The sequence below is a fragment of the Sarcophilus harrisii genome, chromosome 4 (assembly GCF_902635505.1).
Source record: "Sarcophilus harrisii chromosome 4, mSarHar1.11, whole genome shotgun sequence".
Lineage (NCBI taxonomy): Eukaryota > Metazoa > Chordata > Mammalia > Dasyuromorphia > Dasyuridae > Sarcophilus > Sarcophilus harrisii.
In genome coordinates, this window is record NC_045429.1 from 146362681 (window position 1) to 146387093 (window position 24413).

At 33.2% G+C, this 24413-nt stretch overlaps 1 protein-coding gene across 5 annotated transcripts in view; it reads right to left on the reverse strand.

The window, feature by feature from the left end:
• The window catches only part of ADGB (androglobin), a 240026-nt gene that overhangs the window by 16673 nt on the left and 198940 nt on the right, over nt 1–24413 (reverse strand). For 2 of the 5 annotated variants that reach the window (XM_031937656.1, XM_031937652.1), the window contains exons 28-32: nt 19483–19518; nt 10380–10579; nt 9753–9864; nt 3938–3991; nt 2014–2195 (exon numbers count right to left, since the gene is read on the reverse strand). In XM_031937656.1, the coding sequence (XP_031793516.1) occupies nt 2014–2195; nt 3938–3991; nt 9753–9864; nt 10380–10579; nt 19483–19518 (584 nt within the window). The remainder of the gene's footprint in view (nt 1–2013; nt 2196–3937; nt 3992–9752; nt 9865–10379; nt 10580–19482; nt 19519–24413) is intronic. The other 3 variants (XM_031937653.1, XM_031937654.1, XM_031937655.1) reach the window with 3 other exon arrangements.

The window sequence follows — 24413 nt, forward strand, 5'->3', positions numbered from 1 at the left end:
TTTATCCTGATAAACACAGTGGGATTCAGAGGCATAATATCAAAAAGAGAGAAAGAGATATTAAGTAAGCCCCTTTGTAGAAAAGCAAGAGTCTAGGGTTTTTCTTGGCAGTTTTTCCAGTCTTTGGGTTATCCTGAATTGGTATCAAGCTGTGCTATATAGGAACCCTAAGGTCTTCTCAGGAAGATATCTTTTTTATGTAGTACACAAAAACTACATTCATCACGATGCTTTCTAATACTTTTCAGTTCAATAAACATATACTGAATACCTAATATGTATAAAGCATTTTATTAGACAATATTTGGTGAGATGGGGGCAGGGGAGGGTGTTTCAAACCTATAATTTCATTGGTGTAACTCTCAGTCTGGAAAACTGAATTGAAGGACCAGTCCCTAATTTAGCTTCAGAGTACATAAAGGGGAATAATAAGAAAGGTTGTTTAAAAAAAAAAAAACGTAAATTCAGGTAGTACATGGCTTTAAAGATCAGACTGAGAAGTTTGTATATTATTGTAAAAGCAATAACGAACTATTGAAGGTTTTGAGTAGGATAGTCCTTTGAAGAATATGTCTTAGCATTTGTGGGGAGTGTGAATGAGAGGGAGGGGAAATTGGAGGGATAAGACTAATTAGAAGAAACATTTAAGAAATAATTCCCAATAGATAGTTTATGAATTTTTGTTTGCTTGCTTGTTTATTTTACCAAGGAAGAATTTCTTTTTTCAGGCAAATTTCCAATTTAGTTATATTCAATTTTCCAAATGAAATGTCCAAGGTTGAGTCCATTTCAGTTGAAGATCTAAACTATTATTTATTATAAATGGTGAAGCAAAGTGTGATAAGGGCCTGTACGAGGATATTAGTGTGAGTGAAGACAATATTGTAAATATAAAATAAACAGAATTTGGATACCAGTAGCATATATTAAAAAGAAGAAAGAATGACAAGAGATTTCCTTCCTTCTTTCAGTTCGCTTGGTTTTCAGGTATGAAAAGAGTGGCAAGCAAAGTAGATAGAGGCAAGGAAATAAATATATACTGGAGAAATTAACAGGTTTCTGAGTATCAGAGGATAGACAACATAGGAGAGGAAAAGATCTATCATTAACATGAGTTATTAACCGTAGAAGTGGGTTCCAGAAGGTGTGATAGAATGGGAGATCAAAGGAATTTCAATACCATTGAGATATAAAGATGAAACTGAATGGGGAATGAGCAAGTAGGGATTGATAATTGAGGAGTAACATATTAACTTGAGTACATGATGACTCTGAACCACAGGGATTAATGGAAAAAGCAGCAGGAATTTGCTACTCAGGGAAGAGGTAAAATATCAGCTGTTCATAGGAAGAGAAAATGGGTCAATAACAGTGGTGTCCAAGAAGGTCTGTTGTAGGAGGTCAAAATTAATAAGAGTCAAGAGGATTTTACAGTGAAAGCCTCAAAGCTCAGGCAGTTCAAAACCCAATATTTTGTCTCTCTTTATGCATGTCTGTGATGCCTCTTCAGTCAGATCTCATAGTTTTGTAGGTAAACATTTAAGAAATGATTCATAATTTGGTAGTTTATGTTTTAACCAAGAAGAAATCTTTTAAATTTAATTATATGCAATTTTCTCAATAAAACATCCCATGAAGGGTCCATTTTTATTAAGGATCTAATATTTTAAATTCTGACTACATCAAACTGGAATGCCATAAGCAAAACTGTGATCTGGGGGAAGTTTTCCTTTCACATTGGCTCTTCCATTCATCATTCTAGACCTACCTTCACTATCCTGGTGCTCTTGTGTTACTTCTCAGTGACTCATGGTATGCAAAAACAGTTTGCTAGAAGATGAGAAGTACATGTACATGTGCATGTACAATTTAGTTTCTCTATTTTGAAAATTGGAATTATGAGAGCTATAAGGGATTTACATATGTGATACTGGAATTCTTGCCTATGAGAAATCAAGCATTGCCAAAATTCACATGTTATAAAATTAGTCAGATGAAGAATGCCATTCTTACCTGAGGTTCAACTTTAGGTGCCACCTTTTCTTTAGCTGCCTTCTCTTTTTCTGCCTTGTCAGCTCCTTTATCTTTACCTTTTCGAGTTGTTTTTACAGTAGATGTAGTTTTTTGCCCATCAGTAGACCCATGGACATCTGTAAATCCCGTTGAAATTAATTCTTCATGTTTTTCTGAATGTGCTATAAAGTTATATATATATGATTAGAATTGAAAAATTTTGGAAAAACAAATTCAATGCAGCTCGGCTAAGAAGGAAAACTGTCGATTAAGAAAAGTTTTGCATCAAATATTTCTAATATCTAAAATAAATAAGGTATTAACACTGACAAATATATATATATAAATGTGTGTGTGTATAATATATATGAAAAAGAACCCCTTCTAAGCTAAGTTGAGGTATATGAACATAATGGAATGCTACTGCTTAATAAGAAATTATGAATATGGAGAGCACAGAGAAGTATGAAAAGGCATATGAACTGATATAAAATCAAATAACTAGTCACCAAAACAATAAGTACAAATACAACATAAATAGAAAGAACAATGACAAAAGTTAAAACTAAACACTGTGAAATTATAATGATCAATCTTGGCCCTAAAGATGAGTTGGAGAGAGAATGAATATTTCTTTCTTTATTGCAGATAGGAAAGACTGTATATAAATTATTTTCTATTATAATGTAAGTCTTGGTTAATATATATTTATATTAATTTTCCCAAACCATTTTTCCCCTTTAAAAATTTTTTTGATTAAAGATCTCTGAGAAGGGAACAGAGGAAGGATGTATTTAAAATGATGGTGGTGTAAAAAATTAAATATAAACATCCATTTTAGAAAAAGAATATCCATTCTCCAATAGATAAATGATTAAAGTATATGAACAAATATATCTCAAAACAAAACATAACTAATTAAAAGTTATATAAAATATTCTTCCAAATCACTTCTAAGAGAAGCTAAAATCATAACAAATTTGAAATTTCACTTCATTCTAAGCAAACTGGCAAAAAATGACAAAGAATATTTGATATTAGAGGGAAGATGTGAAGATTTGGACATGAATATATTTGTTGGTGAAGGCTAATTGATTTAATCATTCCAGAAAGAAATTTGTAATTTTGAGGGAGAAAATGACCATGTTCATATACTTTGATCCAGAAATTGATTCCTTGGCATTGTTACAGATAAAATAGAAAGTTCCAATTTATACAATTATGCACACATATGTTTGTAACAATAGTTTTGTGTATGCATGTGCACTCTATAACATTAGTTTTGTGTTTGCATGTTGAGGGGATAGCAAAGAAATAAAAACAAAGTGGATGCTCATCAACTGAAGGATGATAAACAAACTGTACTATTAATGAATGCAAGAGAATATTAGTATGCACAAGAAAAAAATGAATTTAAAGAATTCAGATAAACTGGGAAAGATTTGTATGAACTGATTCTAAGTAAAGTAAGCAGATACAAAAAAAATGACTACTACAAAATAAAGAAAAAAACAATAATACAAAAGGGAACAATGTATAATGATCAGTTTTGAACTTGGAGAAGAGATGAAAAAATTAAACTGTGTTTTAGAAACAAAACATATAGGAAGACAGGTAGGTTAAAATGTTGTTGGAACTATGAATTGGTTCAGTAATTTTGAGAAAACAATTTGGAATTAAGTTCTAGTAATGTTTCCTTTCCAGTATAAATTGCATGCTCCCCTTACCACCACCCTTTTTCTGTTGATGTTTATGGAGCACTTATAGAACATTAAATGTTTTTAAATATTTAAATTTTAATGCTCTGTAATGAACAGGACTATAGAAATAGACTTCCTCAATGCTACACTGTCTTTTTCCTAAAAAGAAAAATACAAAAAAGAAAAAAATGGTGGTCCTGAAGATGGGCCCATAACAGACATACCAAGATCTGGAACAGGGCTTCCTTTTTTCTTCTTGATTACTATTTTAGGTTGTTCTGCAAGGGAAAACAAAAACAAAAAAGGCAAAACAAGCGGCACTTCTCAGCCATTTAGAAAGCAACTCATAAGGGGAAAAATAGAGGATGCTCCCAATATGCTTAAAATAGAATTGAATTGTTTCAGAATAGCTCACATAACTCTTGGTTTAGTACTAAGAAATCAAAAAGGTAAAGATACAAATAAATAAAACAGACCCAAGAACAGAAAGTTCTATGAGTTAACATGGATCCCTGAAAGTTAAATAATTTTGTATTGTTTATGTAGGGGATACAGGTGGAGAAGTAACTCAAACCTTAGATGCAGGACCACAGATGTCTTCCTGTAATGTCAGTGATGCTACTTGATGGGCTTTATATTTTTATCCATTGGAACTGACAAGAAGGGCTAAGTTTATTTTAGAAGCCTCACATAAAAAGCCCATGACTCATGATCCCATCTAGCACTGCTTTTAGGAAGATAAGAATTTAGCTTATTTGGACCCTGTTCAAGTTTCCCCTTGGAAAATAAGAATTTGAATTTTATTTCCTTAAAGAACTTCACTTCTCTTCTTTATATTAAAATTAACAAGGACATATTTAGCTAGAAAAAAAGATACAGAACAAACTTAAAAAGAAAAGCTCTCCTCTCATATTTCTAGAGACAAACACTTAAAGTGCTATTCTAGCTGATATCACATAATTATCAGGGAAGGGATAGATAGATCCAACTTACTCCCTGGTATGCACAGTTCCTTGCTATGCTTTTTCTTCTTCATGGTCTTGTAATGATGTGGCCTGGGAGTTTTTTTATAGGTATGAAGAAAGCGTGTCAATCTTCTCTTCATTTTCTCTCGCTGGCATTCTTAATCTCTTCCTCTTCTCACACCCTTTCTGCCTCATATGGTGGTTCAATTCAAACTCCTTATTCTTTCATGTAATTACAAATTGCTAATAATAGCTAGAATTAATATAGCACTTAAGGGTTTACAAAATGTCTTATTAATATTATATTCAATTATCTTCATAACAACCTTGGAGGATAGCTGTTATATCCATCCCTATTTTACAGATGAGGTAATTGAGGCAAACAGAAGTTCAGTGATTTATTCTTGTTTGAAGCTGGACTTGAATGAGCCCAAGGCTTCCTGACTCCTGATAGGTTCAGCACTCTATCCACTGTACTACCTAACTTCCTCCACTGTCTCCAGAACCATTCTGTAAGCATAGGTCCCTATGTACAGCACGGATCCTGTAGAGGTTCCATGTATTGTCATGATTTTTTTTTCTAAATCCTTGTGCATCCCAATATCTGTATGTGTGCACTGATGCCTTGTCTTTTCTTTAGAAGGTTTCTTAGAAGATTTAGAAGTATTGCTTGCTTCTGGAACTTCTGGTTTCCTCTACCACAGAGAATCCTCTCTTTTTGGTCTCAATTTTCTTCTGCATATATTTCTAAACAGAAACCTTATTTCTTTACAATGGAGAGACACAGAGCTAGTGCTAGTTTCATTTCATGAATGGAGGCACTCTTAAGCTAAAATATCAACTCAGTGGCCTGTGCTGTGACTTTGTGAAGATAAATGTCCTCCTTAGAGGTGCATGAGGAAACTAGAAAAAAGAGCATTCAAAACTTGTCCAGGGAACTTAGGTCTCAGAGAGTAAGGTCCTGCTTTAATCAAGAGATGTTAAAAGATCCACATCTGGGTATGTCTACAACACAAAGATAAACAAGTAATAGTTACTATCTTCAAGGAACATGTGCCTAGATGAGCCGATGTTCTGGTGAGTGGACTGAACTAACTGACTGATTAGACCCAAAGAATAATTATTAAGATTTCTGTATTAGCATGGAAGGAGATTCATAATGGAATATGCATCACACTGTCATACCCTGTACTGTTTCACATTTTAATCTTTTAAACTAGAGGACATGCTTATCAAATATGCAATTATACAAAGCTGGGAAGGATCTCAAATGTGTTAGGTAAGAGTCAGGAGCCAAAAAAGATAGGCTGAAATAATGGACTAAATGGAATAAAATGAAATTCAATGAGAACAAATGTAAAGTTCAGTATTGGAGTTCTAAAATTTTAGATATAAAAGATTTTTAAAATTTTTGTTAGAAAAGCTTTCTCATAGTAAAGATGTGAAGGTTTTAGTATTTTGCATGTTCAATGTGAGTCATTATTGTGACTGAGGTATGACACAGCAATCAAAAAAGATGATGCTACAATGATATGCTAAACTGCTTAAGAAAAGTGTCTAGAAAAAGGAAAAAAACTGTAGTACTAGGAAACAATTCCCCCAGAGTCCTTTACAATTGTGTGTGTGTGTTTGTGTGTGTGTGTGTGTGTGTGTTTCACTATAGGCCTCACATTATATACCCTTCTCTTTTTTAAGATCTATGAGAGCTATATATAGGCATTATCTCAGGAATCCTACCTAATCAATTCTGCATGCAGGAAAAAGACATTCTTAGTATGATCTCTCTTTATCAAGTTTTCTTTTCTCACCTGTCAGACAGCTTCTTTAAAATGTCTAAGCAAGTATGGCCTTTATGTTTTAGCATTCCATCATCCTAATGATATGTCTTTATTGTTGGAAAGCTTTTCTACTTCAAAATCCATGATCATTTTTTACTACCGGCTAGTCTTTCTTTACTACCTGGCCCATCTATAGTCATCTTCTGGCATTCCTGGGTTTTTCACATTGTAGTTTTCATTATTTGGGATTGGCAACTGATAATTAAATAGGACTTTTTTGGAAATCTACAGCATGTTGTAAAAAATCCCCAAAACATGCATAAAGAAAAAAAGAAAGTTACTAAGTTATAAGTGCATAAATATTGTATATTACTAATCTATTTTTATCATTTACTGCCATAAGTATACATACATAAATTTACTATAAACAATAAAATTTTATTAAAGCTTCAGTGCACTGAAGTACTATAGGCTGTGAATTCTCTTTGGAAATGCTTCCTCTTTGTCTCTCTACCATCCAGACTCCATCAGGGGATTTTTCTTCAGCAGTGATCATTGTGATATGGTGCAGTCCTTAGGAAGAGTCCCAAGGTTACTTGGCCTTGAGAATGATATAGTTAGGAATAATATATTTCTTCCATTAGTCTGTCTTGCCTTAGTTTACTTTATATAACCAGGTTGCTGAGCCCAAAGATCACTGACTATGAAATAACAGCCTAATGGTTAGTGATAACAGGGTTTCTGAAACTAATGAGCAACAAGAATGAGGTGTTTATAGTTAACACATGCACAGAACAAAATTGGATGCCTGCCATTAGACCTAGTGCTGTTTCAGGCCTAAAAATATACCTCCAGAAGGTTTCTCCTTAGTCCCCTAATCCCTAACCCCTCCAGACCCATGGGCTAGCCTTGGGAACTTTAAGTACTGCATCTGTGCACAAAGTCAGAATTAGACCACTCCTCAACTTTACCTCGCATAAAATTAGCATATCAGTAACATGAAACACCTGGTTTCTCTTACTTTTCCCTAAAAATTTACTTTCTTGCTCTTGATTCTTTGCTAACTTCTTTTGGAATTTAGCCCACTTTAACAAGCATGAAAATTATAATAAACTTTGCCTCTTGACTTGGAGATGGGCCTGAACCTGCAAATTCTTTTGAGCTACCTTGGGACATCATTCTGGAACCCCAACATTTTAGGATCCCTTTTGAGCCCCAAAAATTGTACCCTGGGCTTTTCACAGGAGAAGGAAAACCATGAAGTAGTTGCTGCAGCTATACTGATAGCTGAAAAGACTTTGCTTAGTGTGTGAGATACTAATTTCTCTCATGTAAAAACTAAGTTTTTTTATGGGTGAAATGTGGAATTTTTTGTATTAAATAAATATGATCAGAATTATTAAAAAAATAGATGATTGGGATAGGGCCTAGAGTTATTTAGTTTTTCCACATTTTGAGGATACAGTATCCCTGACCTCAATGAATATCATGATGATGATTGTAGTTCTGTCTGTTTTCCATGCTACTCTCTCTTCAAAGCCAATTTAGGCTTGATTTTCACTTTTGCCTACTCTTTTAAATTTGGCCTTCAAGTTTCCTCTCCATTGTAAACCTATATTCTTCTTTTTAATTTCAGGATATGGAATACGTCATCTCCCTTCAGAATCTTCATCTCTGCTGTGACATTTAGAAATGATGCCTTTGTCTCCTGTCATATTATGGTAGAACTTTGGGATGATGAAATCCCTTGGCCAAAAATAAAGTCTTTTAAGGACTCCTAAAAACAATAAAAAACCATTTCCTCATTTCCTTGTAAATGGATCACTAATAAAATGCCAAACTAAACTTACTTATACATAATATATTTTATTTGGAAGATTTTTGAGAAATAAATATTAGAGCTTGCTTTTGAAAACTACATCCTTCCAAATGTGAAATCAATCGAGTTTTTGCCTAAGTCTTGAACATTATGGATGTCTGCATTTAATTTTTGAAGAATAAAACCTAATATTTCTTGCTCTACAATATGAAATGTGTTATACATCCAAAAGTCCTCTTTTATGTAGCAATATCTCCACCTGGTGAAATGCTAAAATATTGTTACTAAAATCATCCAAAGATATTGTTATATTTTGCAAATGAAGTGTCATAAATTGAATTTTGTGAAAATATGTTTTCCTTAAATTACTTGAAAGGTAGTCTATATACAATGATCAATTCTGATGTGTGATGACCACGCATTTTAAAATCAGTCGGAGTCAGGAATTCAGGTTATGGGAAAATTGTCAATCTTTATTCTTAGTAGAGATGAAGAAAGGTCGGAGATAGAAGGGAATTGGCAATAGCAATGTCAGCAGCTGAGTCAAGAAGCTAGCTAGACCAGAAGCCTAAACACACCAGCCACTCCTAGAATCGAACCCCCTGGCAATCTCTCTCAGGCTCTCTTCCAGTCCCTGTGCCTCCACCCACCAAAATCGTCATTTCCTATACAATACATCAGGACTTGCACAGAGAGTGGGTGGGGGCCATTTTTTCTCCAAGCATGTATATTGATAGAGTATAGTCCAATTACTATTTAGCCTCACGTGCTTGGGACCTCAGTGCATCAACTCAAGCCTCAGCCCATTACACTGATGGATGTTGCTCTCTTCAACAATGAGATGATTCAAACCAATTCCAATTGTTCAGTGATGAAGAGAGCGATCTACACACAAAGAGAGAACTGTGGGAAGCTGAGTGTGGACCACAACATAGCATTTTGACTCTTTCTGTTGTTGTTAGCTTGCATTTTGTTTTCTTTCCCAGTTTTTTCTCAGTGATCCAATTTTTCTTGTGCAGCCAGACAACTGTACAAATATGTATACATATATTGGATTTAACACATATTTTAACACATTTAACATGTATTGGACTACCTGCCATCTATGGGGGGGGGCGGAGAAAGTAGGGGATAATTGAAACAGAAGGCTTAGCAAGGGTCAGTGTTGAAAAATTACCCATGCATATGTTTTGTAAATAAAAAGCTTTAATTAAAAAAGAAAGTTAATCTAAAAGAATATAATACATTATGCTTCTAACTAGGCAAAGTTAGTTTTTATCTGTTCCACATATTTTTGGTTCAGAAAGTCAATTACAAAAAATGTTGAAGCTTTTAAGAATCAAAAAAAAAAAAAATGAGGAAAACCAGAGAATGCATACAATATTTGTAGAAAATAATGTTTGAAATGACATTAAATTATGAGATAAAATGCACAAATATAATATGCATATAAATGCAAGAATTTAGGGTAACATACCTCTGAGATCATTTTTCTCCAAATCTCTAAGTGTCTGAACAAATGCTGACTGATTTTCTGTAAGGGGCCAACTGTTAGACAGTACTGTGGCTTGTATGATATACTTATAATTCTGTAATAAAATGCAATGTTTAGTAAAGAAGCAATATGAATATATAGTATATCAAATGCAAAAATAATCTGTCCTTAAACTGATAACCCAATACCATTCCTTCAGTGTAAAGACAAAATGATTAGAATACACAAAGAATGAATGCTGAGATCAGAGTATCTTGGATTCAGAACTAGAATCTTGAAAGCCATAAATTTAATTTAATTAATTTAAATTTTAATTCAATCATTTCATTTTATAGATGAGGAATCACAATCCTTTTTTCCCCTTCTTATCATTTCAATCAACAAAATCAACCATTATTCCATATGATAATGGAGTAGAATAATGGAATAGGACTTATTCCTACTAAATGAAACATGAACCAGTTAAAAATATTGCTCTGTTTTTAAAATAGAGAATATTATAATTTTAACAAGTCCTTTTAAAAAAAATCAGGACTATCTTGAAGAAAATAAAATGGTTGTGTTAAACTATTATCTGGCAGATATTTCTTTTCAATGTAAAGATCTTACCTGTTGGGAAACTTGAGAGTTTTCCTCTACATATGGAAAGCTAACAGAATCATCATCAAGAACATTTTGACCACTTTCAATTGCACCAGTAGCTCGTGCCTTATTAGCTTTTTGAGCTCCTGCAGCAGCTTTTTTCTTGGATTGTGGCACATCTGCTTCCTTGTTGGCGGCTATTTTATGAGCAAGAACTTGTTTGCTAGCTAATATGGGGAAAATATTCATTCTGAGTTTAAAAATTCATAACATACATTTAATACAATATTATCTTTAGTTTTGTTGTATCAATTTTACTACTATGTCCTGCCATAACAAGCTTTAATTATTTAGTTACACAATATACAATACTGTATACAATATTGCCTGGCATGGTATAAATGGAAAAAAGACTCGACTTGGAATTAAAATCCTGGATTTATATCCCTAGTGCTATGACCTTGGAAAAGGCATGTTATCTACCTAAATTTGTCTTTTCATCTGCAAAATTGGAAGGGAAAAATGTTTGCATCAGCTACTTTGTATCATCATTTTAAAGTTATTTGTAAATGTTCAAGTACTACATAAATTCCACATACTGATAAGCAGATTGGGAAGGAAGATACTGTTTTCCTATTTATTAGCCTAAACTCCAAACTCAGTTCCACAGTAAAGGAGAGTATCTAGGATGTCTTATGCCTGCCAGGGCAATCTGGTATACTTACATGAACAACAGAGTATATGAAATATGAAATAATATTGAATAGGCTTAATGTATAATTATATTTGAATGATACAGCTATAAACAGTGAATATTTCTTCAATTGTTTATATAACCTTTTTTTTTTTTTTGTCAAGAAGGCTTTATGTTGTATTTGCATAAATCTCTGTGTGCCTGGGTAGGTCAAATTCCAGGTATATTATGTAGTTATTTCAAATGATATTTCTCTGATTATCTTTTCTTCCTGACTTGTATTAGTATTGTATAGCAATGATAATGATTTTTAATGATTTTATTTTGTAGCTTATTCACTTGTGACCTCAGGTTGTTTTTTTTTTTTTTTTTTTTTTTACTAATTCTATGGATTTTCTTTGTACAATATAATATTATCTGCAAATAGTTATACTTCTGTATCTTCCATATTTCTCCATTATTATTTTATTCTAATCATCATAACTATTATTTGTAAAACTACATCGAGTAATATTAGGAAAAAAGCATCCTTGATTTACCCTCATTTTTACTAAAAAAGCTTACATTGGATTCCATTGCAAACAAATCCTAACTCCTATTTTCAAATATGTGCTTTTCCCCATATTGCATTAGGGTCCTTATAAAAGCTTATAAAGGTTCTATAAATTGACTATTAGAAATGGAAGGAAAAAAAAAGAAAAAGAAAAGGAAAAAAAGAAAAGAAATGAAAGAGCTGAAAACTACTCAAAAAAAATTGTTACTCAATGGCATCATGTTGCTCAGACTAGTATTAGAGAAAACTTGAAAATAAAAATGTAGGCAGACTACAGTTTTAAAGGGAACTAAATTGAAGCAAAAGACCAATCCACAAATCTAAGATACCCTGTATTATTTGCAGGCAATAGTTTTCAGGGCTAGATTTGCAAAATAGACACCAGATCCTCATGGCAGAAGATAAAGAGAAATTAGCTTCTATTGACCCAGCTGTATTTTGTAGTTTCAACATATACCTCAAGAATCCTCAAGACCACAAACTAGGCAGCACAATTTAGAAGTAATCTAAAATCTAAAAGCAGGGATGCTTTACCACTTCCAGATTATCTCATCCTTTTGCTATATTGTGCAAGTAGAAGTAAATACAATAAGGAGAAAAAAGTGGAGTAGTTAATACTTGAAGCTTCTCCTCTGAAATGGTCAAAAGGGAGAATATACACTCATACAATTGGAGGCAAATCTATTATGCTTCAGTATAGGTAGCAATCATGATCTCATGTAGAACAAAAGCAAAAATAGACTTCATTAAATTAGATAAGGAAGAAAGATATGTGTAGAAAGTATCAGACAATAAATTAGTAATATCTGTGATAAAAATATATGTACTATATGGCATTTATTAGCATTTAAATAAAAGAAAACTTAAAATAGCTAAAGGGAGAAATAGTTATATTGCATTAGGGTCCTTATAAAGGCTTATAAAGGTTATAATAGAAGGGGAACTCAACTAATCTCAAATCTAGATAATTCTAACAAAAAAAATTTTTAGGATCTGAATATAATTTTAGAAAAATTATATTTGATGACTTCAGAATATTATTGAATTAAAATTTCTTAGTTGTGAATGACATTTTCACAGAAACTGACTGAACTAGTGAATAAACATCTCAAACAAATACAAAAAAGAATATGAAAATATTAAATGTGTCTTTATGGACCACAATGCAATAAAATTTATATTCAATAAAGGATTTTTAAATAAAAAGAATAAAAGTAATTGGAAATTAAATAACAATGTTGAAGAATGGGTGAGTCAAAGAAAGAACATTGAAAAAAATCAATAATTTTATTAAACATAGTGACAACAGTGAGACAACAAACTGAATGAGATAAATTGAGTGAAAACCTCTCATAAGGATGTAGCTTCAACTTATGTCCTAATTGTGACTTGAGACTTTGCAATAACAAGTTGAACTATTAACTAAAAAAAGCTGCAGGTATTCAATTGTCTTGGGTGAATATTTCCTCTCCTAATCCCCCCTCCTCTTAATTAGTATTTAAATATTAATGGGTAAAGAGTTTGTTATTTAGTAGTGTTCTTTTGTTTCTGAGATAGATTTCCTCTTTAGAGTATAAGCCTGGACTTCCCCAGCCAATAGGAGAAAAGGTTGGGGGAGGGGGCTTCTTCATTTGGGTCAGTACCATCCTGTGTTTACAACTTGTGCTTTACATTTCTTTGCTGACATCTTGTCTGTTGGGAGTTGAAATTTCTCACCAGTTCATAATAAATCCTTTTATTTATTTATTTAATTTTTTACCTTGAGAGTCCTTGATTTTAATTTGGGTAAAGGTCACTGTCCCACACAGTTTTAGGGGCTCATCCAGGATATTTCCTGTTCATGAGAGGTCTCTCCTGTACCGAATCTTTGGGCAGGCTCTCTCCAGAGAATTCTCTGGTGGTCCTTGGATTTGGCTTGGGAACTCCTGCTTCAATCAGGTAAATTCTCAAAAAGAGACACACAGAAAAAGCAAAAATGGAAGTGGTCTAGTAAAGATAGAGGATTAATTCAGCTCAGGAGATGAGCAGATGAGAAAAGTTTGAAATCAGTGAGGTAAGTACACAACCCAGGTTGGGCAAGAAACTATGTTGGGGGGGGGGGGGTTAAAGTCAAAGGAGTTAGAGTGTAAAAGGATTTTCCCTCTGCTAAGAACTGATGAGCTGCCTGGGTGACTGGGATTGGGATTGGGAGAATTTAAGGCTCCCATTTCCCTTTCATATTGGGAAATTCTAAGCAATTCAAGTCCATAACGATTCTCCCATTTTCCTTTGGTAAGATCAGGTGAATCCTCCATCAAAGAAGACAAAATCCTGTGAACCTTGAGAAAGGAATGATCTAAGGTATCTGGCTCTAAAAACCTATCTAGTGTCCTAGGAAGATAGCCCTTTAGGAAAAATTGGGATGAAGTACCAAATGTATATGTACACTGTTGTTTTGTTTGGGATGGCTCCAAGGAACTATCAATCCCCCAAGTGCTGGGTGTACATTCAAAGGAGCTTTCAGTACCCAGACAGCTGGCTCCTGTGGCTTGGGCTCCAGAACTACCACCTCCCTTCCATCCCAAGGTGGGGCCCAGAACTGGAAAATTATTGATTTAGAAAAGTGATTTGTGTTTCTGTGTGTGTGTGTGTGTGTGTGTGTGTGCATGCACGCCTGTGTTTTGTCTTCTGTGTTTTTTCCAGTCAGCTGAATTACAAAGGAAAAGATCTGTCAATTTGGGATTTAAAAGGCTTATTTTGTACATAATTGGATTTATGCAAATAAATTGGATTTAGCTAAAGAGAGGAAGGGCTAGTTTTGAGATAGGGGAAGTTTTTAACTGACAGTGACACTGACACTGACACTGCCACATCAGGAAAAAAAAAAGGAAGAAAAAACTGACATATTTCTATGGACCTAGAACTGGCCAATTTGGGTCTGCAGAAATAGTTAAAGTTATAGAACTGCTAAAACATTTTAGCAGATTCTGGGGTTTTTGAGGCAATGATTTAAGTTGCTTGGCACAATCTCTTAGCTAACTTGAGTTAGTCTGTTGTATTTTTAAGTAGGTTTAATTTATGTGACTGAAAGCCTTTTGAGGGTTTAAATTTGAAGTGTACTAAAAATTGCAAAGGGTAAAAACCACCCTCTCTGGAATTTTCCATGCTTCTCTCCCTTGCAAAGACTTATGAAATCTCTCCTGGCTAGTCTGGTGTCCCTGATTCTTTTGGGGTCTGCACTGGTGCCTCAATATCTTTGACATGACCCCCCAGCATTTCTGGCATGGAAGGTGGACTTGAAAGAGCAGTTTTCTGCCACCTTAAATTTGGGGGTTATATGTGTTTAAATTGGAATTCTGATTCTGAAATTGTATGAGGTAATTATTATTAACCAGTCTGCTAAAATTGTAAACTTGTTTATTCTGGTATAAGATTTTATAAATATGTGTGCATTGATATTGAAGAATTGTTACTAGAAATTTAAATCTGCATTTAATATGATTTTAAGTTAAAGAAAATTTTGGTTCTCTGGAAACTTACCTAAAAAGGTCACATGTTTGTATCTCCTAATTGGATACAGTATATGCAAGCTACTTGCTTGCTAAATTGCATACTGGACAATTTGTAAAACTTGTATGACCTGTACTTTAATATTTTGTTAGCCCAGCTGGTTATGTGGTATAAATTGTTCCAAAGTTATTTAGATATTTTCTATATTCTGAATCTTAAGGTTTGTCTTACTTTCTCTCTTTAACAAAGAAGCAAAAGCAAGAAAATTACGCATAGGGATATGTGTAATTGCAAAACAAACTGTATTTGAAGAGTGTGTAATATGTCTAAAGATAAATAAGAAGGTGATGAGGAAGTGTCCCTCCAGAGGGAGGAAGCCTGGCTCCAAAATATTCAAGTTAGGATTTAATGAAATGACATCAGTGGGGATAGCCATCCCAGCTTTCCCCTGGCTCTCTTGTCCTTTTAAGGGGTTAATGAATTATTTTAAGGGGGGGTTAATGAAATAACATTGGAATGAATTGTACCTAAGTATGGATTTGTAGAAATTATTGATTCTGATAAACACATTTTACTTCTAAGATTTTATAAGAAAAAAAAATGGAGTGGTAATTTCATATACTTGGGCATCTGCCCTCATCAGGAAAAGTGGAAAGAGTGAATCAGATTCTTAAGAAACAGGATTATTAAATTAACATTAGAGACTAAATTCCCTTGGATTAATTGTTTGCCTATTGCTTTTTTAAAAAATTAGAATTGTCCCCAGAAGTGATCTGGGACTTTCCCCATATGAGACTGGTTTATCTTATTTGGGAGGAAAAAGAAAAAGCCCTCTTTTGAAACAAAGGATAAGTGTTTAAGGAATTATTATACTGGAAGTGTCCTCATTTCTTTTAGCCTTTAGGAAGCAATAATTGCTGGCCCTACCAACACCTTTGAAATTTGCAATTTCAGGAGAATTAGTGCTTATTAAGTCCTGGAAGAAGCAGAGTGAGCAAGACATTACCAGACATTACAGATGACTGAGATGGCAGTCTGTAGGCTGAAAATACCAGGCTTAAAGGACCTATAGAGGAACCTCAAGGATGGACTGTTTAAGGACAATTTATAACCTCTAAAATTGACTTTGCACCAGGGCAATTAGGAATGTTTTGGTAGGAGGGAGAGGAGATTGTCCTTAGAGGATTTTCTAAAAATATTAGTGTTGTACCTGTTATTAATATTTCCAGAAAGGTTTATAGTGACTCTTCAAATGGAGGAAATTGAATTAACATTTTTAAAATGAAGAAATTATTAATGTTGATTCTGATGGGTTCTTTAATGTGAAATTAGCACAATATATTCTATAGTCTATGTGAGTTTTAATTAGTTGTATTGAGTCATTTTAAACCTGTTCCCATTGTTTAGGAAGATTCTGAGAACAGTCTTTCTCTTTGAACATGCTTGATACAGATTGGTTGTTGAGCATCTAAAAACAAAATGATTTGTGTAATATTGAATTTAAAATCCATCTACTTGGATATGAAGATAAACTGTGAACTTTCTAGGATGAATCTCTTACTGTTATCAGTGTAAGATTATAGAATACTTAAATAGAATATGTAATCTTTGAGAGCTAAATTCACCTGAAGCTTTAATTAATGAGACTTGTTATTTGAGATAAAAATCTCTTGAATCTATAGCTGATATTATTTGGAGTTTTGAATTCAGGTATGATTGTCTGATGGATTGTCAAGTCAGTAATCCACCTCTGAAAAGAATATGCAGCAAGCTACTCAGAAGAATGATTCTGAATTGTTATGGTGGAGATTAGTATCTGGGCAAGAGGTGGGAGTACAACATTGTTGGAATCTTTACAAAGTGTTAAGACATTTCTTTACAAAGTGTTAAGACATTGGAGTTGATTTGATCTTAGAAGAAGATATTTTGGGCCAGAATTTGAAACAAGGTACTAAGTGGAACTGATTGAACAATGCTTGTGTTCACACCTTTAGAGAGCTCATAAGTATCTAAGTACTCAATGGAGTTCACACGTGTAGGGCTTAATCCGAATTCACACCTCCCTTGAAGTTCTTAGGGCCAGAGAGCACTCTGGGAGATAACCCAGAATCCCTCTCCCTCCAGAAGGTGGAGTTAACCTTTGGGAGATCACATAAATATAGGGAGCTTTTGAAGCTTGAACTTTACTTCTTCTGGTGGAACTGACTGGAGGTACAGAGAGATTCATTGCATCTTCCAACTTGGTGCTGACTGGAGGCTGAAGAAAGCAGAGGCAGAAGCCAAGGACAAACCTGCAAGATCTCTTGGAGCCAGGCAGAGAGATAGGCCTCAACTAACTGGGCTAATTTGGAAGGAGAAATAAACGTTTGCATTTTTACCAGCTGGCTGCGATTTTGGAGTAATTATTTATTTCAACTGAGACTAAGGCTCCCTCCAGGAAAATCTTCACACAACATTGGCTCTTAAGGTGGGATCTTTCTGACTCAGTGTCCCAGAGAAGTATTCCTTTGAATAAAAACCATCCGATTATTCCAGAGTCTGGTTATAAAGTGGGATTGTTATTGCATTCAATTAGCTAAAGATGCTTTATCCTGTCATGTATGTGCTCTTAGGCTGAGACTTGAAAGATCAATTTTGATGCTATTATAATCATGTGCCTGCTTGTTCCTGTTATAGCAAATTTCTATAATCAGGGCAAGTGTTCAATAGAAGCTATTAGCACAATTCAAGTATGTAAGATCTTGCAGTTTGCTCTCTGAAAATATGTGGTAATTATATCCTAAATAAGTAGGTGAGTCTTTGGCCGAGTCATCTATCTGTTGCTAGATTTATATGTCTGTCTGTTTCTTTTAGTATTTCTGTTGTTGCTGAGGCATATTTATTTGAAGAGTTACCTACTCTAATTACTGGCAACACAAATGATTGGGGTGATAGATGGCCCCAGATGGGAGTGGGGGTACAAGAACTCCAATTCACATGTTAAATATGCTCATTAGACTCCAAATCATGGTTGAAGTAATTACTAATCAGACAACTAAGACAATGGATTTGTTAGCAGATGAGGCCATTCAGACTAGAGAAGCAATAAGATTGGTATTGGACTACTTGTTGGCTGAAGATGGGAAATTAAATTTTTGCTGTGTGAAAATTCATGAAAATGGACAGCTAATGAAGGAAATTGTCAAAGACATCAGAAAATTGGCCTATTTCCCATTCCAGACCTAGTCCTCATTGATGTGATCTACAGTGTGGGGTTTGTTGCCAAATGATGGTGGACACAAAAAGTTAAGGTTCAGTCATGTGAAGAGTTCACAACGGCCATTCTCTTTGGGAAAGGGTAGATTTATTTGAAGGAATAGGTTATAGACAAAATGAAGAGATGTAGTGGACACTAGGAATGGCAAATATAAAGTACAGTTAGGAAAGTATATGGAAGAAAAGTGAGGAGAGAAAGCCATTGTCTGGCACACTGACCACAGTTAGGGAAGGCACTGAGGGAGAGAGAATGTAGCAAAAGTTTCATCATAAGCAGATTTTTTATGGGGAAAATGTAGTCTAGGGGGTTGCTAAGGTACAAAATGAAGAGGAAGTGTCAGGGAGCCAGGTGGCTGACCACGTTCCAGACTTTCCTAAAGAAATATCTTCAAAATAGTCTAGGAAAGCTTAATTTCTTAACTTATGGAAATAAAATAGTTTGGGAATGCTAAATTTCTTAATTTATGGCAAAAAGACAGTCTGGAAAAGCTAAATTCCCATTGAGATTGTCTCAAAGGTTGTTGTGTCCGTCTTTAAAGATGCTAACTACACTGTGGAGACAGGAGGAATTAACAATGGACTACACAAACCCAGTTGGGGAAAAAAAAAAGACAAAACAGGTCCAGAGGGACTGAAGACTGAGAAGAAGATGGTTGAGGAAATATATCAAGAATGGTGTGTGAAGTCTTCAAAGGTTAATAAATAGAGACAAGGGAATGTTTGAAACTAAGTGAAGACCTCTCCTAAGGATGTGGTGTCAACTTATGCTCTATTGTGACTTGAGACTTTGCAATAACAAGTTGAGCTATAGTTAATAAGCTGTGAGTTATTTGATTGTCTTGGATCAATATTTTCCCTTCTGTCCCTCCCCCCCCACGCCCCATATCTTAATTAAGTACTTAGTGGATAAATAATTAATTATATACTAGTATTCTTTTGTTTCTGGAATAGATTTGTGTAAGCCTGGACTTCTTCAGACAATGGGAGAAAAGGTCAGGGTGAAGTGAGGGCTTCTGTGTTTAGGTCCTATATAAGCTTGTGTTTTGCAGTTTGTGCTTTGCACTCCTCTACTGACACCTTGTCTGTTGAGAATTGCCTTTTCTTGAAAGATTATAATAAATCATTTTTTGGCTTTTTACCTTTAGAGTCTCTGATTCTAGTTTGGGAAAAGGTGACTGTCCCACACAATACCAATATTTGGGATACATAAAGAAAAAAAGAGAACAGATAGATTAATTGGGAATTTATCTAAAAACACTAAAAAACCAACAAATTAAACCCCCCAATTAAACAAACTAAATATCTTCACAGAGATTAATAAAGTTGAAAGCAAAAATATTAACTAATTAGTTAAAAAAAAAACAAAATCGATGTATCATTAGCTAACTTGATTTTTTAAAAGACAGAATATCAAATTACCATTATAAAAATTGAAAAGATGAATTCATAACCAATAACTAAGAAACTTTAAAAACATTAGAAACTATTCTAATCATATGCCAACAAAACAGATAAAATAAAATAGATAAATATTCATAAAAATGTAAATTGATCCAATTAACAGAACAGGAAATAGAAAAAATAAATAATTCTACCCCATAGAAAGAAATTGAAAGAAGTTGTAAATAAACTCCTAAAGAAAAAGTCCTCAGGACTAGGTGGATTGACCAATCATTTCTACAAAACATTTTTAAAACAATTTATTCCAGTATTACACAAACTATTTGAGGGGGAGGAAGGAAAAGTATAAAATTCTTTTTATAACTAAGTATGATCTTGGAACCTAAACCAGGAAGAGTCAAAACAAAGAAAGTGAATTATAGAATAAAATTTCTAATAAATATTGATGCAAAAATTTTAAATAAAAATTAGCAAGAAGGCTAAAGTAACATTGCAATGATGAATAGATTGGATTCAGCCAATTATATTGGGGTAGTTCAGTTTAGGAAAAACTATAAACTGGCCACAGTGATAACAAAAATGAAAATAAAATCATAAATATATCAATAAATTCAAAAAAGGCTTTTGAAAACATACATCACCTATTCTTGTTTGCTTCAAGAATATGAATAAATGAAGAATTTTTTAATATAAAAAGTAGCACCTATTGAAAGCTAAGCGTCAGTATTATGTATAATGGGGATAAATTAGAATCCTTTCTGGTAAAATTAAATGTAAAAATGACCATTATCATCATTTTTATAGTTCATATAGTGTTAGAAATCCCAACTATAGCAATAAAATAAGAAAAAAAAGGAATAAGCATAAGCAAAATGGAAAAAAGTTACTATTTGCAGATTATTTGATAAAACTTATATAGAAAAGCCTAGGAATTTAACTAAAAAGGTGAACTGAAACAATTAACAATTTCAACAAAGTTCTATAGGATATAATACAATCCCATGAAATCACTGACTTTTTTTATATTACCAAAAAAATCTGTAGAGAGATAGAAAGAGAAATTCCATTTAAAATAACCATGGATAGTATAAAATAATTGGGAAACTACCTTCCAAGACACACTGAGAAGCTATATATATAAAATTACAAAATATTCTTTAATCAAATAAAAACAAATCTTAATAACTGGAGTATTAATTATTTACAAGTAAGAATAGCTAATAACATAAAATTATGGTTTTCACCATAAAAAGTAATTTATTTATTCAGTGCCACATTAATCAAATTGTTGTCATGCAATCATTCATTCATGTTTGACTCTTCATGATCCTGTAAACCATAGCACACAAATATTGTCCATGGGTTTTTCTTGGCAAAGAGGCTAGAATTTATTTCCTTTTCTATTTTCCTTCTATTTCCTTTTCTAGTGAGTTGAGGCAAACAGAAGTTAATTGATTTTCCTAGGGTCACACTGTTAGGACTCTATGAGTCTGGAGGAGACTGAAAATCTACTAATTAAACTAGCAAAGGATTATTTTCTAGAGCTAAAGAAAGGCAAAATATATCTAAAGAAAAAAATCATCAAGAATATCAAGGAAAACAATTATTCAATATTGCATTATAAGTGTTGGCTTTAGCAATAAGAAAAAAAATTGAAGGAATTATGGTAGGCAATGAGGAAACAAAACTATCACTTTGTAGATGATATGATGGAGAGAATCTTAGAGGATCAACGAAAAAACATTAAACAAGTAACAACTTTAACAAAGTTTTAAGATACAAAATAAATCTACATAAATCATCAGAATTTCTATGTTACCAATAAAGCCCAGCAGCAAGAGATAGAGAAATCCCATTTAAAATAACTGTAGATAATATAAAATATTTGGGAGTCTTTACCTGCCGAGACAAAGCCAAGAACTGTATGAACACAATTACAAAACACTTCCCACACAAATAAAATTAGCTCTAAACAATTGCTTATGAGTAGGCCAAGGTAAAATAATAAAAATGACAATTCTACCTCTAAATCTACTTATTCAGTGCTATACCAATCAAACTGCTAAGAAATTACTTTTATATAGCAAGAAAAAAAATAACAAAATTCATCTGGAAGAATAAAAGGTCAAGAATTTCAAGGGTATTAATGAAAAAAGTGCAAATGAATGGCTTAGCAGCCATCATCAAAACCATTTAGACTTACTAAGAAATAGAGTAGCCAATCAGTGGGATAGATTAGGTTCAGAAGACACAATTGTCAATGATTATGGTAATGTAGTGTTTGACAAATCCAAAAACTCTAGCTTCTGGGATAAGAACTTACTTTTTGACAGAAATTGCTGGGGAAATTGGAAAATAGCATGGCAGAAACTTGGCATTGACCAACATTTCATAGCCTATATCATAATACAAATGAATTCATGATTTAGACATAAAGGGTGATATTGTAAGAAAATTAGTCGAGCAAGGGATACTCTACCTGCCAGATCTATGGAGAAGGGAGGAATTATCCCCAATAAAGAACTAAAGAATATTATGAAATACAAAGTGGATTATTTTGATTAGATTAAATTAAAAAGTTTTTGCACAAACAAAATCAATATAGCAAAGATTAGAAGGAAATCAGAAAGCTGGGAAGACAATTTCACAGCCAATGTTTCTGATAAGGGCCTCATTTCTAAAATATAAAAAGAACTGACTTAAATTTATAAGATTACAAATCTTTTGATAAATGATCAAAGGATATGAACAATTTTCAGATAAAGAAATTAAAACCATTTCTAATCATACAAAAATGCTCTAATTGATTAGATTAGAGTTTGATTGATTAAAGAAATGAAAATTAAGACAAGTCTTAGGTACTATGTCAAACCTCTCAGATTGGCTAAGATGACAGGAAAAGATAATTATAAACATTGGAGAAGATGTGGGAAAACTGGGACACTAATTGGGAAATGATCCAACCATTCTGGAGAGCAATTTGGAACTATGCCTAAAGGGCTATAAAATTGTCCATATCCTTTCATTCAGCAGTCTCACTAATGGGTCTGTATCCCAAAGAGATGATAAAAGAGGAAATAAAACCCATATATGCAAAAATATTTATAGCAGCCTTTTTTTGTAGTGTCAAGTAACTAGAAATTGAATGGATCAGTTGATGATCAGATTGATGATCAAATCAGTTGGGGAATGGCTGAATTAGTGATGGCACATGAATGTAATGGAATATTAATATTCTATAAGAAATGATGAGCAAGCCGATTTCGGAAAAGCCTGGAAAGACTTTCATGAACTGATGCCGATTGAAGTGAACAGAACCAAAAGAATATTGTACACAGTAACAAGAAGATTATGCGATGATTACCTGTGATGGACTTAGCTCTTCTCAACAATGTGGTAATTAAAGGCTATTCAAAAAGACTTAGGATGGAAAATGACATCTGTGTCAGAGAATGAATGTGAATTGAACCATAGTATTTTCACCTTTTTTTGTTTGTTTTATTATGTTTTTTCCCTTTTAATCTGATTTTTCTTACACAACATGACAAATATGGAAACGTTTAAAATAATTCAATACATTTAACATATATCACATTACTTGCTGTCTTGTGATGCAGGGAGATAAAGTAGGGAAGGAGAAAAAATTAGGAAAACAAAGTTTACAAAAACGAATGTTGAAGACTATCTTTATATGTGTTTGGAAAAATAAAATAATATTGAGGGGGGGAAAGAATATCAAAGAAATTAATAAAAACAAGTGGTAAAGAAGAACTATACTTAAAAGCTGCAATCATTTAGAACAATTTGTTACTTTGTAAAAAGAAAATAGAGCTTGATAAATGGCATCGGATTTCTACTCATTGGAGAGTAATCTTGCCAGCCTAATTAACTTTGAAGATGCATGGACCCTCATTTGACAGTAATAAAAAAGTTGAGATCAGGTGAAGTTTTAAGGAGAAAGTTAATATCAAAGGACAAATAATAGGATTGATTTCTTATTAAATTCTTTATATGATTTCTTTTTAACTTTGCTGCAAGAATCTTAATAGCTTTTTTGCTTATGCTTACCAAGAACACTGAAAGGTGAAATGAACAAGTGCTCCATGGATGATGTTTCTAGCAGTCTTTATATCCATATTAAAATCAACTCTTTCTTTAACTGTGGTGCATTGGAAAAAGCCATGGGTTTAGTGCCAGTAAGAACTGAATTTAAATCCAGCTGCAGATACTAGCTGTATGACCTATGGCAAATTACTTAACCTTTGTCTGCCTCAGTTCCTTCAACTATAAAATGAGAATAATAATAATAATAATACCTACCTCCCAGGATAGTATGAGTATTAAATATGACAATATTTGTAAAGCAATTATGACAGTGTCTGATACATAATAGATGCTTAATAAATGCTTGTTTCTGTTTACCTCTCTCTGCTGCTAAACTACACACACACACACACACACACACGCGTGCGCACATGCCACAACATGATTAATATATGGATATAGTTGTATGGTAAATATGTATAATATATATATATATGTGTATCATATATACATATGTTGTGCATATATTTGTATTAACATAATAATGTATTTAAAGATTATTTCATTTGAGCATAACTGCATTATTTCATATTTTCCCACATTTATTGTTTTATTTTTTCTCCAA